Source organism: Narcine bancroftii, chromosome 13 (genome assembly GCF_036971445.1).
Source record: "Narcine bancroftii isolate sNarBan1 chromosome 13, sNarBan1.hap1, whole genome shotgun sequence".
Lineage (NCBI taxonomy): Eukaryota > Metazoa > Chordata > Chondrichthyes > Torpediniformes > Narcinidae > Narcine > Narcine bancroftii.
In genome coordinates this window covers 48,349,419-48,371,204 of record NC_091481.1, presented here as the reverse complement: position 1 = coordinate 48,371,204, position 21,786 = coordinate 48,349,419, and the positions used below count along the sequence as shown (strand labels likewise).

The 21,786-nt window shown below is 46.7% G+C and overlaps 1 protein-coding gene across 1 annotated transcript in view; it reads right to left on the bottom strand.

Annotated features, from left to right (window-relative positions):
- Positions 1-1,369: 1,369 nt before the first annotated feature.
- Positions 1,370-21,786, bottom strand: part of LOC138748024 (microtubule-actin cross-linking factor 1-like) — a 162,870-nt gene continuing 142,453 nt past the window's right edge. The window contains exons 5-7 of the mRNA XM_069907724.1: positions 3,256-3,392; positions 1,741-1,794; positions 1,370-1,568 (exon numbers count right to left, since the gene is read on the bottom strand). Coding sequence (XP_069763825.1) covers positions 1,370-1,568; positions 1,741-1,794; positions 3,256-3,392 — 390 coding nt within the window. The remainder of the gene's footprint in view (positions 1,569-1,740; positions 1,795-3,255; positions 3,393-21,786) is intronic.

Here is a 21,786-nt window from a genome sequence, read left to right as displayed (position 1 = left end):
GCAGTTCATTCTCTCCGCACATCTCCTTCCTGCATTCTCATCTTCCACAAACCAGGTTTCTGCTGTTGGCATTGGTTTGTCCTTTAAATCAGGTCTTGTTCCTACGAGAAGTTTATTGCTGTGCAGACAGTTTTGTTCAGGGTTGTCCAGTTCCATTGGTGGTGGTGGGGTGGGGGGAGGGGGGGTGGGCGTTGAGTAAGACAGAAGGGTTGATCGTGGTGTAATTGTAAAAAGTCAAGTCGGAGTTTGACAGAAGTGAGATTTAGTAGCAGTTCAGCCTTGTAAGGTGTAAGGTGTTCACCTTACAACCTTGTGTAAGGTGCCATGATTATGTCGATGTCAGCAGTGAAGCCATCCAGTGCTGTTTATAAACTTTAACTTGCTGATGGAACATGGTGTTTGGGCAACCGAAATCATGGCAGGTAAGGCAGGTTGAATCTGGGTGCATGAAGGGAGCCCCTGGGCTACGGGGTCTAGTTGAACAGAAAAATATACCACAAGTCTCCATACATTCCCACAATACTGTATCCGAACCACTGTCACACTTTCCTCTTTTAAGGTGACAAACAGCTAAAACTGACGGTCAAATAGCGGGCGTCCCACAGCCGGGGTAGAAACTGGGGATATTTTTAGTGCCTGAAAGGCACCATATGTTCAAATAGTTTAAAATTGACTTGGTTGAAACGCAACCAGCTGCCCTAAAACAATACCCAAGAGTCAGATAATATACTTCCAATGAAAACACTGTAGCTAATCTCAGCATAAGCCTTTGTTACAATATGCACTGTCTTGGATTCTTTGCCTGGTTCTTTTTCTCTCGGCAGGGACCCAGATCAACCTCATATGAGGGACCACAATGCGAAAGAGTTCGGGCTCAAGGGTCCCAAGGTGCACTGCTGCTCCGTCTGATGTCCCAGTGACCTTGTGGCCACTTACACCATACATAGTGATCTTCCCAGCGAGAGATTACCGACTCCGCCAATGTTATAGTTTAGTCCTGTCAAGGTACAAGAAGTACAACCAAACCACAAAGTCCAACACACAGAGAATTGATTTGAGTCCTGCTAGTGGGAATGAGCAGTAATTAGGGTTGGGTCGACAAGGTCACCTCCCCAGTACTGCTGAACCTCATTCAAAGTACAAGGTTACAGAATACAATATTGAAGACATTTTGGTGCATTTGATTAAGTGACCATTTCTTTGAGGGGATTGTTTCAAGCTGAGGTGTTACAGTCAGTGTTTTGTTATTTGTAAAGACAGGAAAATGGTTATCATAAAATTGGCTTTCTATAATGCAAAGATATGGATTCGTGGCAGACATGATCAAGAGGGGCCTTTATGATAGTGTGAGCCCAGCACTTGGCACATGTCAATGTTGCTTCCCCAGTGGTATAGTCATGATTTTGAACAGGGTTAGTTGAATTAAAGACACTGGAGCAAAGTCATCAGGGCCCTTGCTCTGCTCCCTCTGCAGGCTTTTGATGTTTCCACATTCTCTTTGACAAGCTTGTCGTGCCATCAGCTGTTTTTGGGCGGGAACCCATTTATGAATGGGCTGCATCTGACAGCTGGTTATGTGTAACAGCAGGGTATAGTGTTATTGTGCAGAGGACCATGAGCTGGCTTTATAGAAGAGGTGATAATCATTTAAAAGTCTGCTCTATCTTTCAGAATAGGGTTATAATTACATCTTAACTCTTATACCCAGCACATTCACTTCATTACATTGTCAACCAATACCACAGATCGGGTGGACAGTCAGAACCTTTGTCTTTACGATAATGATGTTCTATTCTAGAGGGCATGGAATGAAGATGAGAGAGGGGAGAGGATGGAAAGTTTAAAGGAGATGTGCAGGCAAAGTTTTGATTTTGTGAGAGCATGAACTGCCAGACGAAGAGGTAAAAGCAGATATGCACCCGTTTTATAAAGTTAACATTCCATATTTTATTAAAGGTTAAAATAGACATTTTAGACAATTATACACTTTCTATGCAGAGATGATAGGCACCATAATGTTCATGTTCTCAGTCAGGCAATGGAGATGCCCTAGGATGGGGCACTATAATGTTCTTCAATGAAGCAATGGTCTACATGGACAGCAGCACATTCTCCAGGTCACTGCCACCCGGTTCAAGATGTTTGTAATGAGAATCCACCATGGTCTTATCGGTGTATCCTCCTCCCATGCAATCCGAACTGGATGTTCTCTGGGATGACAGTGACCTGAACTCCCTGAGTCTTCCAGGATGATGGTGAAATCTTCATCCTCTTCTGCGATCATAGTCATTTTTTCAGTGGTGTGATGAGATGGCTAGTATATTGGGGAAATTTTATTTCCTCGATGCATGATCAGATGTGTCTGAAAGTAGTTGAAGATAGCTGATAATCAGGTAATCCATCAACTTGCCCACTGCACGATGTTTATATAGTGAATGGGGATTATGATGTGACTGAAAGCAGCCAATGAAAACCCAAAGAAAATCAAATCTCCTTTTAAGATGCAAAAGCTGCTTGATGTTGATATATTATTAGTTATATGTTTATAAGTTGAGGAAACCCCCAAAGAAAATCTCCTTTTAAGTTGTAAAAGCTGCCTGACCTTACAGTTCTACACGACGAGTAACTAGACTTTAGACATGGTACAGATATTCAAAGATGCACCATTCCTAGAACCATCTCACAATTCAAGCTCTGAAACAGGCAGCCTAGCACTTCTAGTCCAGGCCAAACACTTTCTCTCTTTCTTAATATTTATTTAAAATCACAGAACAGAACATGAATTACTCCTTTCCAGTACATATTGTTACGGAGTCTAGAGGACCCCAAAATCCAGCAGCAATAGATAGGCACCACAGCACAGGGTTACTTAAACAAAAGTTGTTTTTAATTATATTTGGACAAGAAAAGAGAATTAAATTGTAACTGATTCCTGTGAGAAACCCAGCTTACTGATGACTTCATCTCACAGAGTCAGTGGGTGAAGTGAGAAAACCTTTTATTCAACACTCTTGCAAGATCAGGTCTCCTTCAGAGAAGGCGCTGATATACAACGACCTTTTTTTATGCATTTCTTTGTGTTCATAACCACTCCTTTGTTAATTTATTTGGCCATTTAACTGAGCAACTGTTTATTTAACCTATCAAAAGCTGTTCCACTCGTCGTCTTGAAGCCAGTCCTTGTTTAATTCTCCCATTCCCCTGATTTTGTAACCCCAACTCTTTATTTATTTTTATCTTTATTTGGTCAGATACTTTGTCATATGTTCCCGTTCCAATCTTTTTAATAGATCATTGTTGGGCGGTTTCAGTTGCCCCAATAATGACTCAGATAAAGTCAGAGGGGAACGATAGGCTTTATTGCACGAGAGACTGCTCGCCCGGGTCCAAGGCTAGGAATGAATGGGAAGGAGAAGGGACACAGTGGGAACAGGGGAATAGTGGGGAGCATTGGGGAATAGATAGCGAACTGTGGAGAATGGGGGAACAGTGGGGAACATAGTTCAACAGTGGGGAATGCAGAGAATAGTGGTCAAAATTGTGTAAAATTTTGGGAACAGAGAGAAACAGTGGGGAACAGTGGGGAACAGTGTGGGATCAGCTGGTTAAAATTGGGGAACATTGAAGAAATGTGGAAACAGTTTGGAGCAATGGGGTACAGAGTGGAACAGATGGCGAAATGTGGAGAACAGGGGAAGAGTGGGGAAAATTGGGAAACGGATTTGGAAAAGAGGGAAACAGTGGGGATCCATGGGGAACCGTGTGGAACTTGTTTGAAACAGCTGTGGAACAGAAGGAAACAGATAGCGAATAGTGGGGTACAGGTGAGGAGCAGTGGGAATAAGTGGAGCAATGGTGGGAAACTGTGGCACAAGAATGGGGACAGATGATGAACAGTGGAGAACCTGGGTAAATGTGGTTAACTGTGGGTAAAGTGGGGAACAGATTTGAAAATGAGGGGAATTGTGGGGGACAGTGTGAACATTGGTGAAGTGGTGGAAAATGCTTGGGCGTAGTGGAGAACTGGTGAAAAACCGATGGTGAACTGTGGTGAATATAGAGTCTATGTGGTGAACAGTGGGTAACGTGGGAAACAGCTGTGGAACAGTAGGGAACATGTGGGGAACAGTGGGAAAGAGGTGAGCAGCAGTGGGAAACAGTGGAGAAGTGATGTGCAACTGATGGAGAACTGTGGCGAACAGTGCGGACAGTGGTGAAATGGTGGTGAACTGCTGCGGAACTTTGGGGAACCGGGGAACAGTGGAGAACTTGGGGAAATGTGGCAGAAAGTGGGGAACAGATTGGGAAATTAGGGGAACAGTGGATAAAAGTGGGGAAATGTGGGGAACAGTGGAGAACAGTGGTGAAATGGGTGGGAACTGCTGGGGAACAGCAGGGATCTCTGGTTAACCTATTTTTAACGGATGATGTACAGTGTGGAAGAAATGGTGAACAGTTTGGAAGCGTGGGGAACACTGCAGAACAATGGGGAATGGAGGGGAATAGTGTGGAGCAGGTGGTAACTATTAGGAAATGGGAACAGTAGGTAACACTGCAGAATGGTGGAGAAAAGAGGGAACTAGTAGGGAGCAGGGGGAACAGAAGTGGAACTGATTGAATGCAGGGAGGAACTGTGGGGAACAGATGGGAAACTGCCGGGAAACAGTAGAAATTGGTGGGGAACAGTTGCAGAACAGGTGAAGAACAGTGGGATACAGCGAAGAAATGTGGAGAACAGTGGGGAATATGGGGAAAGTTGGGGAACTGGGGAACAGTGGGGAACTATAGGGAGCATAGGTAAACAGTGGGGAATAGTGAAGAACTAGGGATCAATTGAGAACAGAGGGGAATAATTCGTAACAGTGGGAACAGAACTTAAAAGGGGAGAGCAGTGGGGAAAAGATGGCTAATCGTAGGGAAGAGTAGTCAAAAGTTTGTGGCAGTTGGGGAACAGTGAGGAACATTGGAAATTATTTGGGGAATATGTCGGGAACAGCTGGTGGATAGGGTGCACTGAACATTAAGGAATGGAGAGAAAAGATTGGAACAGCAGTTGAAACTGCAGAACAGAGGAGAAAGGCGGAGAGCAGAGTGGAATAGGGCGGGAAACAGATGGGAGCACTGCACAACAGTGAAGAACAGAGGGGAGCAGTGGGGAACAGAACAGATCAGTGGGGAGCACTGTAGAACAGTGGGAAACAGGGTGATCAATGGAGAATGGGGTAACAGAGGGAAACAGTTCGGAAACAGCGGGAGAACAGTGGAGAACATTGAAGAAATGTGGGTATCAGTGGGGAACTGAGAGGAAGAGTGGGGAACAGTTGGAAACAGATTGCGGAATAATTAGGAAGAGTGGGGAACAATGGTGAACACTGGGATCTGAGGGTATCAGGCGAGAGCAGTGGGGATCAGATTATGAACCTTGGAGAATGTGTGGAACAGTGATCAAAAGAGTGTGACAGGTAGACAATAATGGGGAACAGTGGGAAACATTTAGGGACAGCTGGGGAGAAGTGGAGAATAGTGGGCAACAGATGGCAACATTGAGGAACAGATGGAACAGATGGGGAATTCGGAAAACTGCAGAATAGTGGTGAACAGGTTAATAGTGGGGAGCAGTGGGGAATGGATAGCAAAATGTGTAGCGGGGGTAGACTGGAGAAAAGTGGGGAGCAGTGCGGAACACTGTGGGACAGTGGAGAATGTGGGGAAGAGTGGTCAAATTGTCTAAAAGGTGGGGAACAAAGTGAAGCAGTGGGGAACAGTGTGGGATCAGCTGGTTAGAATTGGGGAACATTGAAGAACTGTGGAAAACAGTAGGGTGCAATTGCGTAGTGAGTGGAACAGATGGCGAACTGTGGAGAACGGGGGAACAGCGGGGAAAAGTGGGAAAAAAATTGGTAAATGAGGGAAATTGCATATCCATGGTGAACATTGTGGAACTTGTAGGAAACAGCTGTGGAACAGTGGGGAACAGGTGGGGAGCAGTGAGAAACAGTTGAGCAATGGTAGGGAATTGCTGCAGAAGTGTGAGAACATATGACGAACAGTGGAGAACCTGGGGAAGTGTGGGTAACTGTGGGGAAAGTGGGAAACAGATTGGGAAATGAAGGGAATATTTGGGATCCATGTGGAACAGTGGGGGAACATCGAGTCAGTGGGGAACTTATGAGAAAAGCTGCTGAACCGTTGGAAACTGGTAGGGAACAGTTGGGGAACAGTTGGGGTACAGGTGAGGAGCAGTGCGAAACTAGAACAGATGGGAAACTGATAGATACCAGTTGGGAACATTGATTAAATGGTGGGCAACTGCTGGGGACCTCTTTTCTCCGCTGCTCCACAATATTCCCTAATGTTTCTTATCGTTTCCCCACATTTATCCACTGTTATCCAATGTTCCACCCGTTCTCCACAGTTCGCCAACTGTTCCCCACTGGTTCCCTCGGGGAGCACTGGGGAATGGTGGGAAACAGATGGCGAACAATCGAGAAAGGGTTAACAGGGAGAAACAGATCGGGAACAGCTGGAGATCGGTGGAGAACATTGAAGAAATAAGTGGGAAATAAGTAAACAGTGGGAAACAGTGAAGAACTGTCGGGATCAATGGGGAACAGAGGGGAATAATTCGTAACAGTGGGGAACATAGCGTAAAAGGGGATGGCGAATCATGGGAAAGAGTGGTCAAAAGTGTGTGGAAGGTGGGGAAAAGTGAGGAACATTGGAAAACATTGGGTGAACATCTCTGGAACAGCTCGTGGATAGAGCGCAACAGTGATTGAAGATTATGGAATGGAGAGAAAAAATGGGATCAGCAGGGAAAACTGCAGAACAGTGGAGAACAGCGTGGAACAAAGAGGAATAATAGGGAGCAGAGGGGAACAGAGTGTAATAGGGGGGAACAGATGGGAACAGTGCACAACAGTGTAGAACAGAGGGAAGAAGTTGGGAACAGAGCAGAAAGTGGGGAGCAATTTAGGAAACAGAAGGCGAACAGTCGAGAATGGGGTAACAGAGGGAAACAATTCGGAAACAGCTGGAGAACAGTGTGGAACTGACGAAATGAGGGGATCAGTGGGGAAATGAGAGGAACAGTGGGGAAGAGTTGGAAACAGATGGTGAAATAATGGGAAACAATGGTGAACACTGGGGATCTGAGGGTATCAGGCGAGAGCAGTGGGGAACAGATGGTGAACCGTTAAGAACGTGGGGAACAGTGGTCAAAAGTGTGTGACAGCTGGTGAGAAGGGGAGAATAGTGGGCAAAAGAAGGCAACAGATGGCAACATTGATAAACAGAGGTAAAAAATGGGAACTGGGGAAAACTGCAGAAAAGTGGTGAACAGAGGGAATTAGTGGGGAGCAGTGGGGAACAAAGTGGAATAGTGGAGAATTCAGTGAACAGTGGGTAACAGTGATCAAAAGTGTGCAACAGATGCCACAGATGGGGAACTGGGGAAAACTGGAGAAAAGTGGTGAACAGAGGGGAATAGTGGGGAGCAGAGTGGAATGCATACCGAACTGTGGAGTGGGGGTACAGTGCAGAAAAGTGGGGAGCAGTGGGGAACAGAATTGAACAGTGGGAAATATGGGGAACAGTGGTAAAAATTATGTAAAAGGTTGGGAACAGAGAAAAACAGTGGGGAACAGTGGGGAACAGTGTGGGATCAGCTGGTTAAAATTGGGTAACATTGAAGAACTGTGGAAAATAGTGTGGTGCAATGGCGTAGAGAGTGGAACAGATGGCGAACTGTGGAGAACGGGGTAAAAGTGGGAAACATATTGGGAAATGAGGGAAACAGTGGGTATCCATGGGGAACATTGTGGAAATTGTGGGAAACAGGTGTGGAACAGTAGGGAACTGATGGCGAACTGTGAGGAACAGGTGAGGAGCAGTGGGAAACTGGTGAAAAGATGGAGAACTGACAGTTACCAGTGGGGAACATTGATGAAATGGGGGTTGGGGGGGACTGCTGGGGAACATTTGAAACTTCTGGTGAACCTGATTTGACGAGGTGGGAAACAGTGAGAAACAAATGATGAACAGCTTGGAACCTTGGGACACACTGCCGAACAATGGTGAATGGAGGGGTATAGTGGGGAGCAGGCAGGAACAGATGTGGAAATGGTACCCACTGGTACCTATCAGTTCCCCATCTTTTCACCAGTTTCCCACTGCTCCTCACCTGTTCCTCACAGTTTGCCATATGTTCCCTACTGTTCCACAGCTGTTGCCTCTGTTACACACTTTTGATCACTGTTACCCACTGTTCCCCTCATTCTCCACTATACCACTCTGTTCCCCCCTGCTCCCCATTAATTCCCTCTGTTCACCACTTTTCTGCAGTTTTCCCCAGTTTCCCATCTTTTGCCTCTGTTCCTCAATGTTGCCATCTGTTGCCCACTATTCTCCACTTTTCCCATCTCTTCACCAAACGTTACACACTGCTCCTCCCTGTTACCACCTGTCACACTTTAAAGAAGGTTTAACAGTGATCAACTTTGACAGATATGGTGAACCCGGTTTCACAGTGGGAAGAAGGTTTAATATTGATGAACTGTGTCACATACTGTTACACTAGGTTCACAGTGGGGAAAATGTTAAACAGTGATTAACTGTTTCTGACAGTGTTACACCACGTTCACAGTGGGGAGAATGTTTAACAGTGATGAACTCTGTAAGGTACTGTGACCCCAGGATTAAGTGGGGAGAAAGTTTAACAGTGATTAACTGTGTCAGTTTCTGTTACACCAGGTTCGCAGTGGGGAGAACGTTTAACAGTGTGGAACTATGTCAGATGCTGTTACACCAAGTTCATAGTGGGTAGAAGGAGCTGCGATAGATAGTATTACACCAGGATCTCTGTGCGGAGAATGTTTAACTGTGATGAACTGTGTCAGAGACTGTTTCACAAGGCTCACAGAGGTGAGACGGTTTAACAGTGATGAAATTTGTCAGATTTTGTCACCCTAGTTTCACAGAGGGGAGGAACTTTAACATTGATGAACTGTGTCACATACTGTGTTACACCAGGTTCGCAGTGGGGAGAAGGTTTAACAGTGATGAACTGTGTCAGATACTGTTACACCAGGTTCACAGTGGGGAGAAGTTTTAACAGTGATGAACTTTGTCAGATACTGTGACCCTAGTTTCACAAAGGGGAGAAGGTTTAACATTGATGAACTGTGTCACAGGCAATTAAACCAGGTTAACAGTGGGGAGAAGGTTCAACAGTGTTGAACTGCGTCACATACTCTTACAACAGTTTCTCAGTGGGGAGAATTTTTAACAGTGATGAACAGTGTCAGATAGTATTACACCAGGTTGACGGTGCGGAGATGGTTTAACTGTGATGAACCTTTTCAGATTCTGATTCACCAGGTTCCCGGTGCAGAGTTGGTTTAACAGTGATGAACCGTTTATGATACTGTTACAAAAGGTTCACAGTGGGGAGATGGTTTAACAGTGATGAACTGTGTCAGATTCTGCTTCACGAAGTTCACAGTGGGGAGAAGAATTAACAGTAATGAGCTGCGTCAGATAGTATGACACAAGGATCTCCGTGCTGAGAAGATTTAACCGTGATGAACTGTGTTGGATGTTGTTATACAATGCTCACAGTGGTGAGAAGGTTTATCAGTGATGAACTGTGGGGAGCACTGGGGAACAGTGGGAAACAGATGGCGATCAATGGAAAATGGGGTAACAGAGGGAAAAAGTTCGGGAATACCTGGAGAACAGTGGGGAACATTTACGAAATGAGGGGATCAGTGGGGAAATGAGAGGAACAGTGGGGAAGAGTTGGAAAGATATAGCGAAATAATGGGAAACAATGGTGAACACAGGGGATCTGAGGCTATCAGAGGAGAGCAGTGGGGATCAGATGGCAAAGCGTGGAGAACATGGGGTACAATGGTCAAAAGTGTGTGACAGGTGGACAATAATGGGGAAAAGTGGGAAAACTTTGGGAACAGCTGGGGAAAAGTGGAGAATACTGGGCAACAGATGGCAACATTGAGGAACAGAGGGAACAGATGGAGAACTGAGGAAAACTGCAGAAAAGTGGTAAACATGGAAATAGTTGTGAGCAGTGGGGAATGGATAGCGAACTGTGTAGCGGGGGTACAGTGGAGAAAAGTGGGGAGGAGTGCAGAACAGTGTGGGACAGTGGGGAATGTCGGGAAGAGTAGTGAAAACTGTCTAAAAGATGGGGAACAAAGAGAAGCAAAGGGGAACAGTGTGGGATCAGATGGTTAAAATTGGGGAACATCAAAGTGTGGTGCAATGGCGTAGAGAGTGGAACAGATGGCAAACTGTGGAGAACGGGGGAACAGTGGGGAAAAGTGGGAAACAGATTGGGAAATGAGGGAAACAATGGATATCCATGGTGAACACTGTGGAACTTGTGGGAAGCAGCTATGGAACAGTAGGGAACAAATGGCAAACAGTGGGGTACAGGAGGGGAGCAGTGGGAAACACTGGAGCAATGGTGTGGAAATGCTGCAGAAGAGTGAGGATAGATTATGAACAGTGGAGAACCTGGGGAAGTGTGGGTAACTGTGGGGAAAGTGAGGAACAGATTGGGAAATGAGGGCAACATTTGGGATCCATGGGGAACAGTGGGGGAACATCGAGTCAGTGGGGAACTTGGGAGAAAAAGCTGCGGATCCATTGGGAACTGGTGGGGAATAGTTGGGGAACAGTTGGGGTACAGGTGAGGAGCAGTGGGAAACAGTCGAACAGAGGGGGAACTGATAGATTCCAGTTGGGTACATTGATTAGATGGTGGGGAACTGCTGTGGTCCTCTTTTCTCCACTGCTCCACAATATTCCCCAATGTTTCTTATCATTTGCCCACATTTATCCACTTTTTTCCAATGTTCCACCCGTTTTCCATAGTTCGCCCACTGTTTCCCTCGGGGGGCAGTGGGGAACAGTGGGAAGCAGATGGTGAACAATTGAGAAAGGGGTAATAGAGAGAAACAGATCGGGAACATCTGTTGAACGGTGGAGAACATTGAAGAAATGTGGGGATCAGTGGTGAAATGTAGGCAGCATTGGGAAACAGAGGGAAACAGTGAAGAACTGTAGGGCTCAATGGGGAACAGTGGGGAATAATTCGTAACAGTGGGGAACAGAGCGTAAAAGGGGAGAGCAGTGGTGAACAGATGGGGAATCGTGGGAAAGAGTGTTCAGAAATGTGTGGAAGGTGGGGAACAGTGAGGAACATTGGAAAACATTTGGTGAACATCTCTGGAACAGCTCGTGGATAGAGCGCAACATGGATTGAACATTAAGGAATGGAGAGAAACGATGGGAACAGCAGGGAAAACTGCAGAACAGTGGAGAACAGCGGGGAACAAAGGCGAATAATGTGGATCAGAGGGGAACAGAGTGGAATAGTGGGGAACAGATGGGAACACTGCACAACAGTGAAGAACAGAGGGGACCAGTGGGGAACAGAACAGAACAGTGGGGAGCACTGGGGAACAGTGGGTAATAGATGGCGATCAATGGAGAATGGGGTAACAGAGGGAAACTGTCTGGGAACAGCTGGAGAACAGTGGGGAACATTAACGAAATGAGGGGATCAGTGGGGAAATGAGAGGAACAGTGGAGAAGAATTGGAAACATAGCAAAATAATGGGAAACAATGGTGAACACTGGGGATCTGAGAGTATCAGGCGAGAGCAGTTGGGAACACATGGTGAACCGTTAAGAACGTGGGGAACAGTGGTGAAAAGTGTGTGACAGCTGGGGAGAAGTGGAGAATAGTGGGCAACAGATGGCAACATTGAGGAACAGAGGGAACAGATGGGAAACTGGGGAAAACTGCAGAAAAGTGGTAAACAGGGGAATAGTGGGGAGCAGTGGGGAATAGATAGCGAACTGAGGGGAATGCAGGGAACAGTGGTCAAAATTGTGTTAAAGGTAGGGAACATTGATAAACAGTGGGGAAAAGTGGGGAACAGTGTGGGATCATCTGGTTAAAATTGCGGAGCATTGAAGAAATGTGGAAACAGTGTTGAGCAATGAGGTATAGAGTGGAACAGATGGCGAAATGTGGAGAACTGGGGAAGAGTGGGGAAAAGTGGGAAACAGATTGTGAAATGAGGGAAACAGTGGGGATCCATGGGGAACCGTGTGGTACTTGTCGGAAACAGCTGTGGAACAGTAGGGAACAGATGGCAAACAGTGGGGAACAGGTGAGCAGCAGTGGGAAACTGGAGAACAGATGCGGAACTGATAGGTACCAGTGGGGAACATTGGTGAAATGGGGTGGGGATATCTGCTGGGGAACAGTGGGGACTTCTGGTGAACCTGTTTTGAACAGGTGGGAATCAGTGAGAAACAAATGGTGAACAAGGTGGAACCTTGGGGAACACTGTAGAACAATGGTGAATGGAGCGGTATAGTGGGGAGGAGGCAGGAGCATATGTGGAATTGATGGAGAACAGTGGGGAACAGAGGGGAATGATGTGGAACAGTGGAACTCAGAGAATATCAGGGGAGAACAGTGGTTTACAGATGGTGAACAGTGGAGAAAATGTGGAAACAGATTGGGAAATTAGGAAAAAAATGGGGATCTATTGGGAACCGTGTGGAACTTGTGGGAAACAACAGTGGAACCGTAGGGAACAGATGTTGAACAGTGGGGAACAGGTGAGCAGCAGTGGGAAACATTGGAGCAATGGTGGGAAACTGTGGCACAAGAATGGGGACAGATGACGAACTGTGGAGAATCTGGGGAAATGTGGTTAACTTTGGGGAAAGTGGGGAACAGAATGGAAAATTAGGGGAATTGTGCGGGACAGTGTGCACAGGGGTAAACTGATGGAAAATGATTGGCGTAGTGGGGAACTGGTGAAAAACCGATGGTGAACTGTGGTGAATATTGGGCATTATTGAGTCTATGTGGGGAACAGTGGGGAATGTGGGAAACAGCTGTGGAACAGTAGGGAACATGTGGGGAACAGTGGAAAAGAGGTGAACAGCAGTGGGAAACAGTGGAGAAGAGATTTGCAACCGATGGAGAACTCTGGCGAACAGTGCGGAACAGTGGTGAAATGGTGGTGAAATGCTGCGGAACTGTGGTGAACCGGGGAACAGTTGAGAACTTGTGGAAAATATGGCAGAAAGTGGGGAACAGATTGGGAAATGAGGGGAACAGAGGAGAACAGTGGGGAAATGTGGGGAACAGTGGAGAAGAGTGGTGAAATAGGTGGGAACTGCTGGGGAACTGCAGGGACCTCTGGTTAACATATTTTGAACGGATGGGGTACAGTGTGGAAGAAATGGTGAACAGTTTGGAAGCGTGGGGAACACTGCAGAACAATGCAGAATGGAGGGGAATAGTGTAGAGCAGGCGGTAACAATTAGAAAATGGGAACAGTAGGGAACACTGCAGAATGGTGGAGAAAAGAGGGAAACAGTAGGGAGCAGTGGAAACAGATGTGGAACTGATTGGATGCAGGGAGGATGTGTGGGGAACAGATGAGAAACTGCTGGGAAACAGTAGAAATTGGTGGGGAACAGTTGCACAACAGGTGAAGAACAATGGGATACAGCAAAGCAATGTGGAGAACAGTGGAGAATATGGGGAATGTTGGGGAACTGGGGAACAGTGGGGAACTGTAGGGAGCATAGGTAAACAGTGGGGAATAGCGAAGAACTAGAGATAAATTGAAAACAGAGGGGAATAATTCGTAACAGTGGGAACAGAACGTAAATGGGGAGAACAATGGGGAACAGATGGGGGAAGAGTGGTCAAAATTGTGTGGCAGGTGGAGAACAGTGAGTAACATTGGAAAACATTTGGTGAACATCTCGGGAACATCTGGTGGATAGGGTACTCTGAACATTAAGGAATGAAGAGAAAAGATTGGAACAGCAGTTGAAACTGCAGAATAGTGGACAACAGCGGGGCACAGAATGGAATAAGGGTAAACAGATGGGAACACTGCACAACAGTGAAGAACAGACGGGAGCAGTGGGGAACAGAACAGAACAGTGGGGAGCACTGGGGAACAGTGGGAAACAGATGGCGATCAATGGAGAATGGGATAACAGAGGAAAAAGGTTCGGGAACAGCTGGAGAACAGTGAAGAACATTGAAGAAATGTGGGGATCAGTGGGGAACTGAGAGGAAGAGTGGGGACCAGTTGGAAACAGATTTCGGAATAATGGGGAAGAGTGGGGAAAAATGGTGAAAACTGGGGATCAGAGCGTATCAGGAGAGAGCAGTGAGCATCAGATGGTGAACCATCAAGAACGTAGGGAACAGTGGTCAAAAGAGTGTTACAGGTGGACAATAGTGGGGAACAGTGGTAAACCCTTGGGGACAGCTGGGGAAAAGTGGAGAATAGTGGGCAACAAATGGCAACATTGAGGAACAGAGGGAACAGATGATGAACTGGGGAAAACTGCAGAAATGTAGTGAACAGGTAATAGTGGGGAGCAGTGCGGAATGGTTAGCGAACTGTGTAGCGGGGTACAGTGGAGAAAAGTGAGGAGGAGTGCGGAATGGTGTGGGACAGTGGGGAATGTGGGGAAGAGTGGTGAAAATTGTCTAAAAGGTGGGGAACAAAGAGAAGCAGTGGGGAACAGTGTGGGATCAGCTGGTTAAAATTGGGGAACATTGAAGAACTGTGGAAAACAGTGTGGTGCAATGGCTTAGAGTGTGGAACAGATGGCGAACTGTGGAGAATGGGGGAACAGTGGGAAAAGTGGGAAACAGATTGAGAAATGAGAGAAACAGTGGATATCCATGGTGAACATTGTGGAACATGTGGGAAACAGCTGTGGAACAGTAGGGAACAGATGGCAAACAGTGGGGAACAGGTGGGGAGCAGTGGGAAACTGTGGAGAATTGGTGGGGAAATGCTGCAGAAGAGAGAAGACAGATTATGAACTGTGGAGAACCTGGGGAAATGTGGGTAACTATGGGGAAAGTGGGGAACAGATTGGGAAATGAGGGGAACATTTGGGATCCATGGGGAACAGTGGGGGAACATCGAGTCAGTGGGGCAATTGGGAGAAAATGCTGCGGAACCGTTGGGTACTGGTGGGGAACAGCTGGGGCAAAGTTGGGGTACAGGTGAGGAGCAGTGGAAAAATGTAGAATAGATGGGGAACTGATAGATACCAGTTGGGTACATTGATTAAATGGTGGGGAACTCCTGGGGACCTCTTTTCTCCACTGCTCCACAATATTTTCGAATATTTCTAATCGTTTAACATATAACATAACAATTACAGCACGGAAACAGGCCATTAGGCCCTTCTAGTCTGCACCGAACCAAACACCCCTTTCTAGTCCCACCTCCCTGCACAATGCCCATAACCCTCCATCTTCTTCTCATCCATATACCTGTCCAACCTTTTCTTAAATAATACAATTGACTCCGCCGCCACTATTTCTCACGGAAGATCATTCCACACGGCTACCACTCTCTGAGTAAAGAAGTTCCCCCTCATGTTACCTCTAAACCTCTGCCCCTTAATTCTTAACTCTTGTTTTAATCTTTCCTCCTCTTAACGGAAATAGTCTATCCACATCCACTCTGTCTATCCCTTTCATAATCTGAAATACTTCTATCAAATCCCCTCTCAACCTTCTACGCTCCAAAGAATAAAGACCTAATCTGTCCAATCTCTCCCTATACTCTAGATGCTTAAACCCAGGTAACATTCTGGTAAACCTTCTCTGCACTCTCTCCACTCTGTTTATATCCTTCCTATAATTAGGCGACCAGAACTGCACACAGAACTCCAAATTAGGCCGCACCAACGTCTTATACAATCTCAACATCACCTCCCAACTCCTATATTCCATGCAATGATTGATAAAGGCCAGCATACTAAAAGCCTTCTTCGCCACTCTATTCACGTGAGTTTCTACCTTCAGGGAACGATGTACCGTTACTCCTAAATCTTTCTGCTCTTCTGTATTCCTCAATGCTCTCCCATTTACCACGTATGTCCTATTCTGATTCTTCTTACCAAAATGAAGCGCCTCACACTTATCAGCATTAAATTCCATCTGCCATTTTTCAGCCCACTTTTCTAAGCAGCCCAAATCCCTCTGCAATCCTTGAAAACCTTCTTCATTATCCACTATTCCACCTATCTTAGTATCGTCTGCATATTTACTAATCCAATTCACCACTCCATCATCGAGAACATTAATGTATATAACGAAGAACAAAGGGCCCAATACAGATCCTGGAGGCACACCACTGGTCACCGGCCTCCAACCTGACAGACAATTATCCACTACCACTCTCTGGCCTCTCCCTTTCAGCCAATGTTCAATCCATTTGACTATCTTAAAATTTATACCTAAAGACTGCACCTTCCTAACTAACCTTCCATGTGGTACCTTATCGAAGGCCATTAGACAACAGCCACTGCGCTACCCTCATCCACATTCCTAGTCACTTCTTCAAAAAATTCAATCAGATTGGTCAAACATGACCTTCCTCCCACAAATCCATGTTGAGTGCTCCTGATCAGACCCTGTCTATCCAGATGTTTATAAGTACTATCTCTAAGAATTTTCTCCATTTATTTACCTACCACAGACATCAAACATTTATCCAGTCTTATCAAATGTTCCACCCGTACTCCATAGTTCGCCACATGTTCCCCACTGTTTCCCTCGGGGAGCACTGGGGAACGGTGGGAAACAGATGTCGAACAATCAAGAAAGTGGTAACAGAGAGAAACAGATCGGGAACAGCTGGAGAACGGTGGAGAACATTGAAGAAATGTGGGAATCAGTGGCGAAATATAGGCAGGATTGGTAAACAGTGGGAAACAGTGAAGAACTGTAGGGATCAATGGGGAACAGAGGGGAATAATTCGTAACAGTGGGGAACAGAGCGTAAAAGGGGAGAGCAGTGGTGAACAGATGGCGAATCGTGGGAAAGAGTGTTAAAAAGTGTGTTGAAGGTGGGGAACAGTGAGGAACATTGGAAAACATTTGGTGAACATCTCGGGAACAGCTCGTGGATAGAGCGCAACAGAGATTGAACATTAAGGAATGGAGAGAAAAAATGGGAACAGCAGTGAAAACTGCAGAACAGTGGAGAACAGCGGGGAACAAAGGAGAATAATGGGGAGCAGAGGGGAACAGAGTGGAATAGTCGGAACAGATGGGAACAGTGCACAACTGTGTAGAACAGAGGCAAAAAGTGGGGAACAGAGTTGAACAGTTGGGAGCTAGGTAGGAAACAGATGGCGAACAGTCGAGAATGGGTAACAGAACAAAACAATTTGGAAACAGCTGGAGAACAGTGGGGAACATTGATGAAATGAGGGGATCAGTGGGGAAATGAGAGGAACAGTGGGGAAGGGCTGGAAATAATGGGAAACAATGGTGAACACTGGGGATCTGAGGGTAACTGGCGAGAGCAGTGGGGAACAGATGGTGAACCGTTAAGAACGTGGGGAACAGTGGTCAAAAGTGTGTGACAGCTGGGGAGAAGTGGAGAATAGTGGGCAACAGAAGGAAACAGATGGCAACATTGACGAACAGAGGGAACAGATTGGGAACCTGGGAAAACTGCAGAAAAGTGGTGAACAGGGGAATAGTTGGGAGCAGTGGGGAATAGATAGTGAACAGTGGGGAATGCAGGGAACAGTGGTCAAACTTGTGTGAAATGTGGGGAACAAAGAGAAACAGTGGAGAACAGTGGGGAAGGGTGTGGGATCAGCTGGTTAAAATTGCGGAACATTGAAGAAATGTGGAAACAGTGTGGAGCAATGGGGTACAGAGTGGAACAGATGGCGAAATGTGCAGAACTGGGGAAGAGTGGGGAAAAGTTGGAAACAGATTGGGAAATGAGGTTAACAGTGGGGATCCATTGGGAACCGTGTGGAACTTGTGGCAAACAGCTGTGGAAGAGTAGGGAACAGATTGCGAACAGTGGGGAACAGCTGAGGAGCAGTGGGAAACTGGAGAACAGATGGGGTAACAGAGAGAAACAGATGGGGAACAGCTGGAGATCGGAGGAGAAGATTGAGGAAATGTGGGGATCAGTGGTGAAATGTAGGCAGCATTGGTAAACTGGGAAACTGAAGAACCACTCTTCCCTACGATTCGCCATCTGTTCGCCACTGTTCTTCCCTTTTACGTTCTTTTCCCACTTTTACAAATTATTCCCCTCTGTTCTCAATTTATCCCTAGTTCTTCGCTATTCCCCACTGTTTACCTATGCTCCCTACAGTTATCCACTGTTCCCCAGTTCCACAACTTTCCCCATATTCCCCCCTGTTTCCCACATTTCATCGCTCTATCCCACTATTCTTCGACTGTACTGCAACTGTTCCCCACCAATTTCTACTGTTTCCCAGCAGTTTCCCATCTGTTCCCGACAGTTCCTCCCTGCATCCAATCAGTTCCACATCTGTTCCCCCTGTTCCCTATTTGTTCTCTCTTTTCTCCACCATTCTGCAGTGTTGCCTACTGTTCCCATTTTCTAATTGTTACCGCCTGCTCCATACTATTCTCCTCCATTCTGCATTGTTCTGCAGTATTCCCCACGCTTCCAAACTGTTCACCATTTCTTCCACACTGTGCCCCATCCGTTCAAAATAGGTTAACCAGAGGTCCATGCTGTTCCCCAGCAGGTCCTACCCATTTCACCACTGTTCTCCACTGTTCCCAACATTTCCCCACTGTTCTCCACTGTTCCCCTCTTTTCACAATCTGTTCCCCTCTTTCTGCCACATTTTCCCAAGTTCTCCACTGTTCCCCGGTTCCCCACAGTTCCGCAGCAGTTCACCACCATTTCACCACTGTTCCGCACTGTTCACCACAGTTCTCCATGAGTTGCGCATCTCTTCTCCACTGTTACCCACTGCTGCTCACCTCTTTCATACTGTTCCCCACATGTTCCCTACTGTTCCACACCTGTTTCCAACGTTACCCACTGTTCCCCACATAGATTCAATAATGCCCAATATTCACCCCAGTTCCCCATCGGTTTTTCACCAGTTCCCCACTACGCCAATCATTTTCTACCAGTTTCCCACTGATCACTCTGTCCCCCACAATTCCCCTCATTTTCCAATCTGTTCCCCACTTTCCCCACAGTCAACCACATTTCCCCAGGTTCTCCATTATTCGTCATCTGTCCCCACTCTTCTGCAGCAGATCCCCGCCTTTGCTCCACTCTTTCCCACTGCTCCTTACAAGTTCCCCACTGTTCAACATCTGTTCCCTACTGTTCCACTGTTGTTTCCACAAGTTCTACACGGTTCCCCATGGATCCCCACTGTTTCCCTCATTTCCCAATCTGTTTCCAACTTCTCCCCACTCTTCCCCCTTTCTCCTCATTTCGCCATCTGTTGCACTCTGTACCCCATTGCTCCACATTGTTATAACATTTCTTCAATATTCCACGATTTTAACCAGCTGATCCCACAATGTTCCCCACCGTTCCCCACTCTTTCTCTCTGTTTCCCACCTTTCACACAAGTTGGACCACTGTTCCCCTGTTCCCCTGTTCACCATATTTCTGCAGTTTTCCCCAGTTCCCCATCAGTTCCCTCTGTTCATCAATGTTGCCATCTGTAGCCTTCTGTTGCCACTATTCTCCACTTCTCCTCAGCTGTCACACACTTTTGACCACTGTTCCCCACGTTCTTAACGGTTCACAATCTGTTCCCCATTGCTCTCGCCTGATACCCTCATATCCCCAGTGTTCACCATTGTCTCCCATTATTTCACTATCTGTTTCCAACTCTTCCCCACTGTTCCTCTCATTTCCCCACTGATCTCCTCATTTCGTCAATGTTCCCCACTGTTCTCCAGCTGTTTCCGAATTGTGTCCCACTGTTAACCCATTCTCGATTGTTCACCAACTGTTTCCTACATTGCTCGTCACTGTTCTGCCCTATTCCCCACTTCTCCCCTCTCTTCTACACTGTTGTGAAGTGTTCCCATCTGTTCCCCCCTATTCCACTCTGTTCCCCTCTGCTCCCCATTATTCCCCTTTGTTCCCCGCTGTTCTCCACTGTTCTGCAGTTTTCCCTGCTGTTCCCATCGTTTCTCTCCATTCTTTAATGTTCAATCTCTGTTGCGCTCTATCCACGAGCTGTTCCCGAGATGTTCACCAAATGTTTTCCAATGTTCCTCACTCTTCCCCACCTGACACACACTTTTAACCACTCTTCCCCTTTTATGCTCTGTTCCCTACTGTTACGAATTATTCACTGTTCCCCATTGTTTACCAATGGTCCCTTCAGTTCCCGACTGTTCCGCAGTTCCCCACCTTTCCCCATATTGCCCACTGTTCCCCACTGTTCTTCACCTGTTCTTCAACTGTTCCCCATCAATCTCCACTGTTTCCCAGCAGTTTCCCACCTGTTCCCCACAGTTCCTCCCTGCATTCAATCAGTTCCACATCTGTTCTCCTGCTCCCAACTCTTTCCCTCTTTTCTCCACCATTCTGCAGTGTTCCCTACTCTTCCCATTTCCTAATTGTTACCGCCTGCTCCACACTATTCCCCTCCATTCCCCATTGTTCTGCAGTGTTCCCCACGCTTCCAAACTGTTCACTATTTCTTCCACACTGTACCCCATCCGTTCAAATTGGTTAACCAGAGGTCCCCGCGGTTCCCCAGCAGTACACCCACATTTCACCACTATTCTCCACTGTTCTCCACATTTCCTCACTGTTCTCCACTGTTCACAAGTCCCCACAGTTCCGCAGCAGTTCATCACCATTTCACCACTGTACCGCACTGTTCGCCACAGTTCCCCACCGTTCACCTCTGTTCCCCTCATTTCCCAATCTGTTCCCCAGTTTCTGCCACATCTCCCCAAGTTCTCCACTGTTCACCTGTCCCCACAGTTCCGCAGCAGTTCACCACCATTTCACCAGTTCCGCACTGTTCACCACAGTTCTCCAGCAGTTGCGCATCTCTTCTCCACTGTTTCCCTACTGCTTCACAGCTGTTTCCCACATTCCCCACTGTTCTCCAAACAAAATCTATAATGCCCACTATTCACCACAGTTCACCATCGGTTTTCCACCAGTTCCCCACTACGCCCAAGCATTTTCCACCAGTTCCCCACTGTTCACACTATCCCCCATAATTCCCCTAATGTTGCAACCTGTTCCCCACTTTCCCCACCATTATCCACATTTCCCCAGGTTCTCCACTGTTCGTCTTCTGTCCCCACTCTTATGCAGCAGTTCCCACCATTGCTCCACTCTTTCCCACTGCTCCTCACCTGTTCCCCACTGTTCCCTGTGGATCCCAAATGTTTCCCTCATTTCCCAATCTGTTTCCCACATTTCCCCACTGTTCCCCCATTCTAAACAGTTTGCTATCTGTTCTCCACCACTCTCCAATATTATTCACTTCTGTCCTCCACTGTTTCGCAGATTTTCCCACTTTCCCCCATCTGTTCCCTCAGTTCCTCATTGTTCTCCCTTACCCTCCACTATTCCCCTGCATTTCCCAATTGTCTGCAGTCTTCCCCACTCTTTCACACTCTTCCCTATTTGTTCTTCACTGTTCCACTCCTGTTCAAAACAGTTTATCCAGAAGGCCTCGCTGTTCCCCAGCAGTTCCCCAACATTTCACTACTGTTGCCTAATGTTCACCATTAGTTCCCCATCTGTTCCCCACTGTTCCACACCTGTTCCTCTTTCCTAATGGTTTCCCCTGCTTCACACTCTTCACCACACTTCACCATCAGTTTCCCACCAGTTCCCCACTGCATCCAAGCAGTTTTGCACCAGTTCCCCAACTTTCACACTGTTCCCCACAATT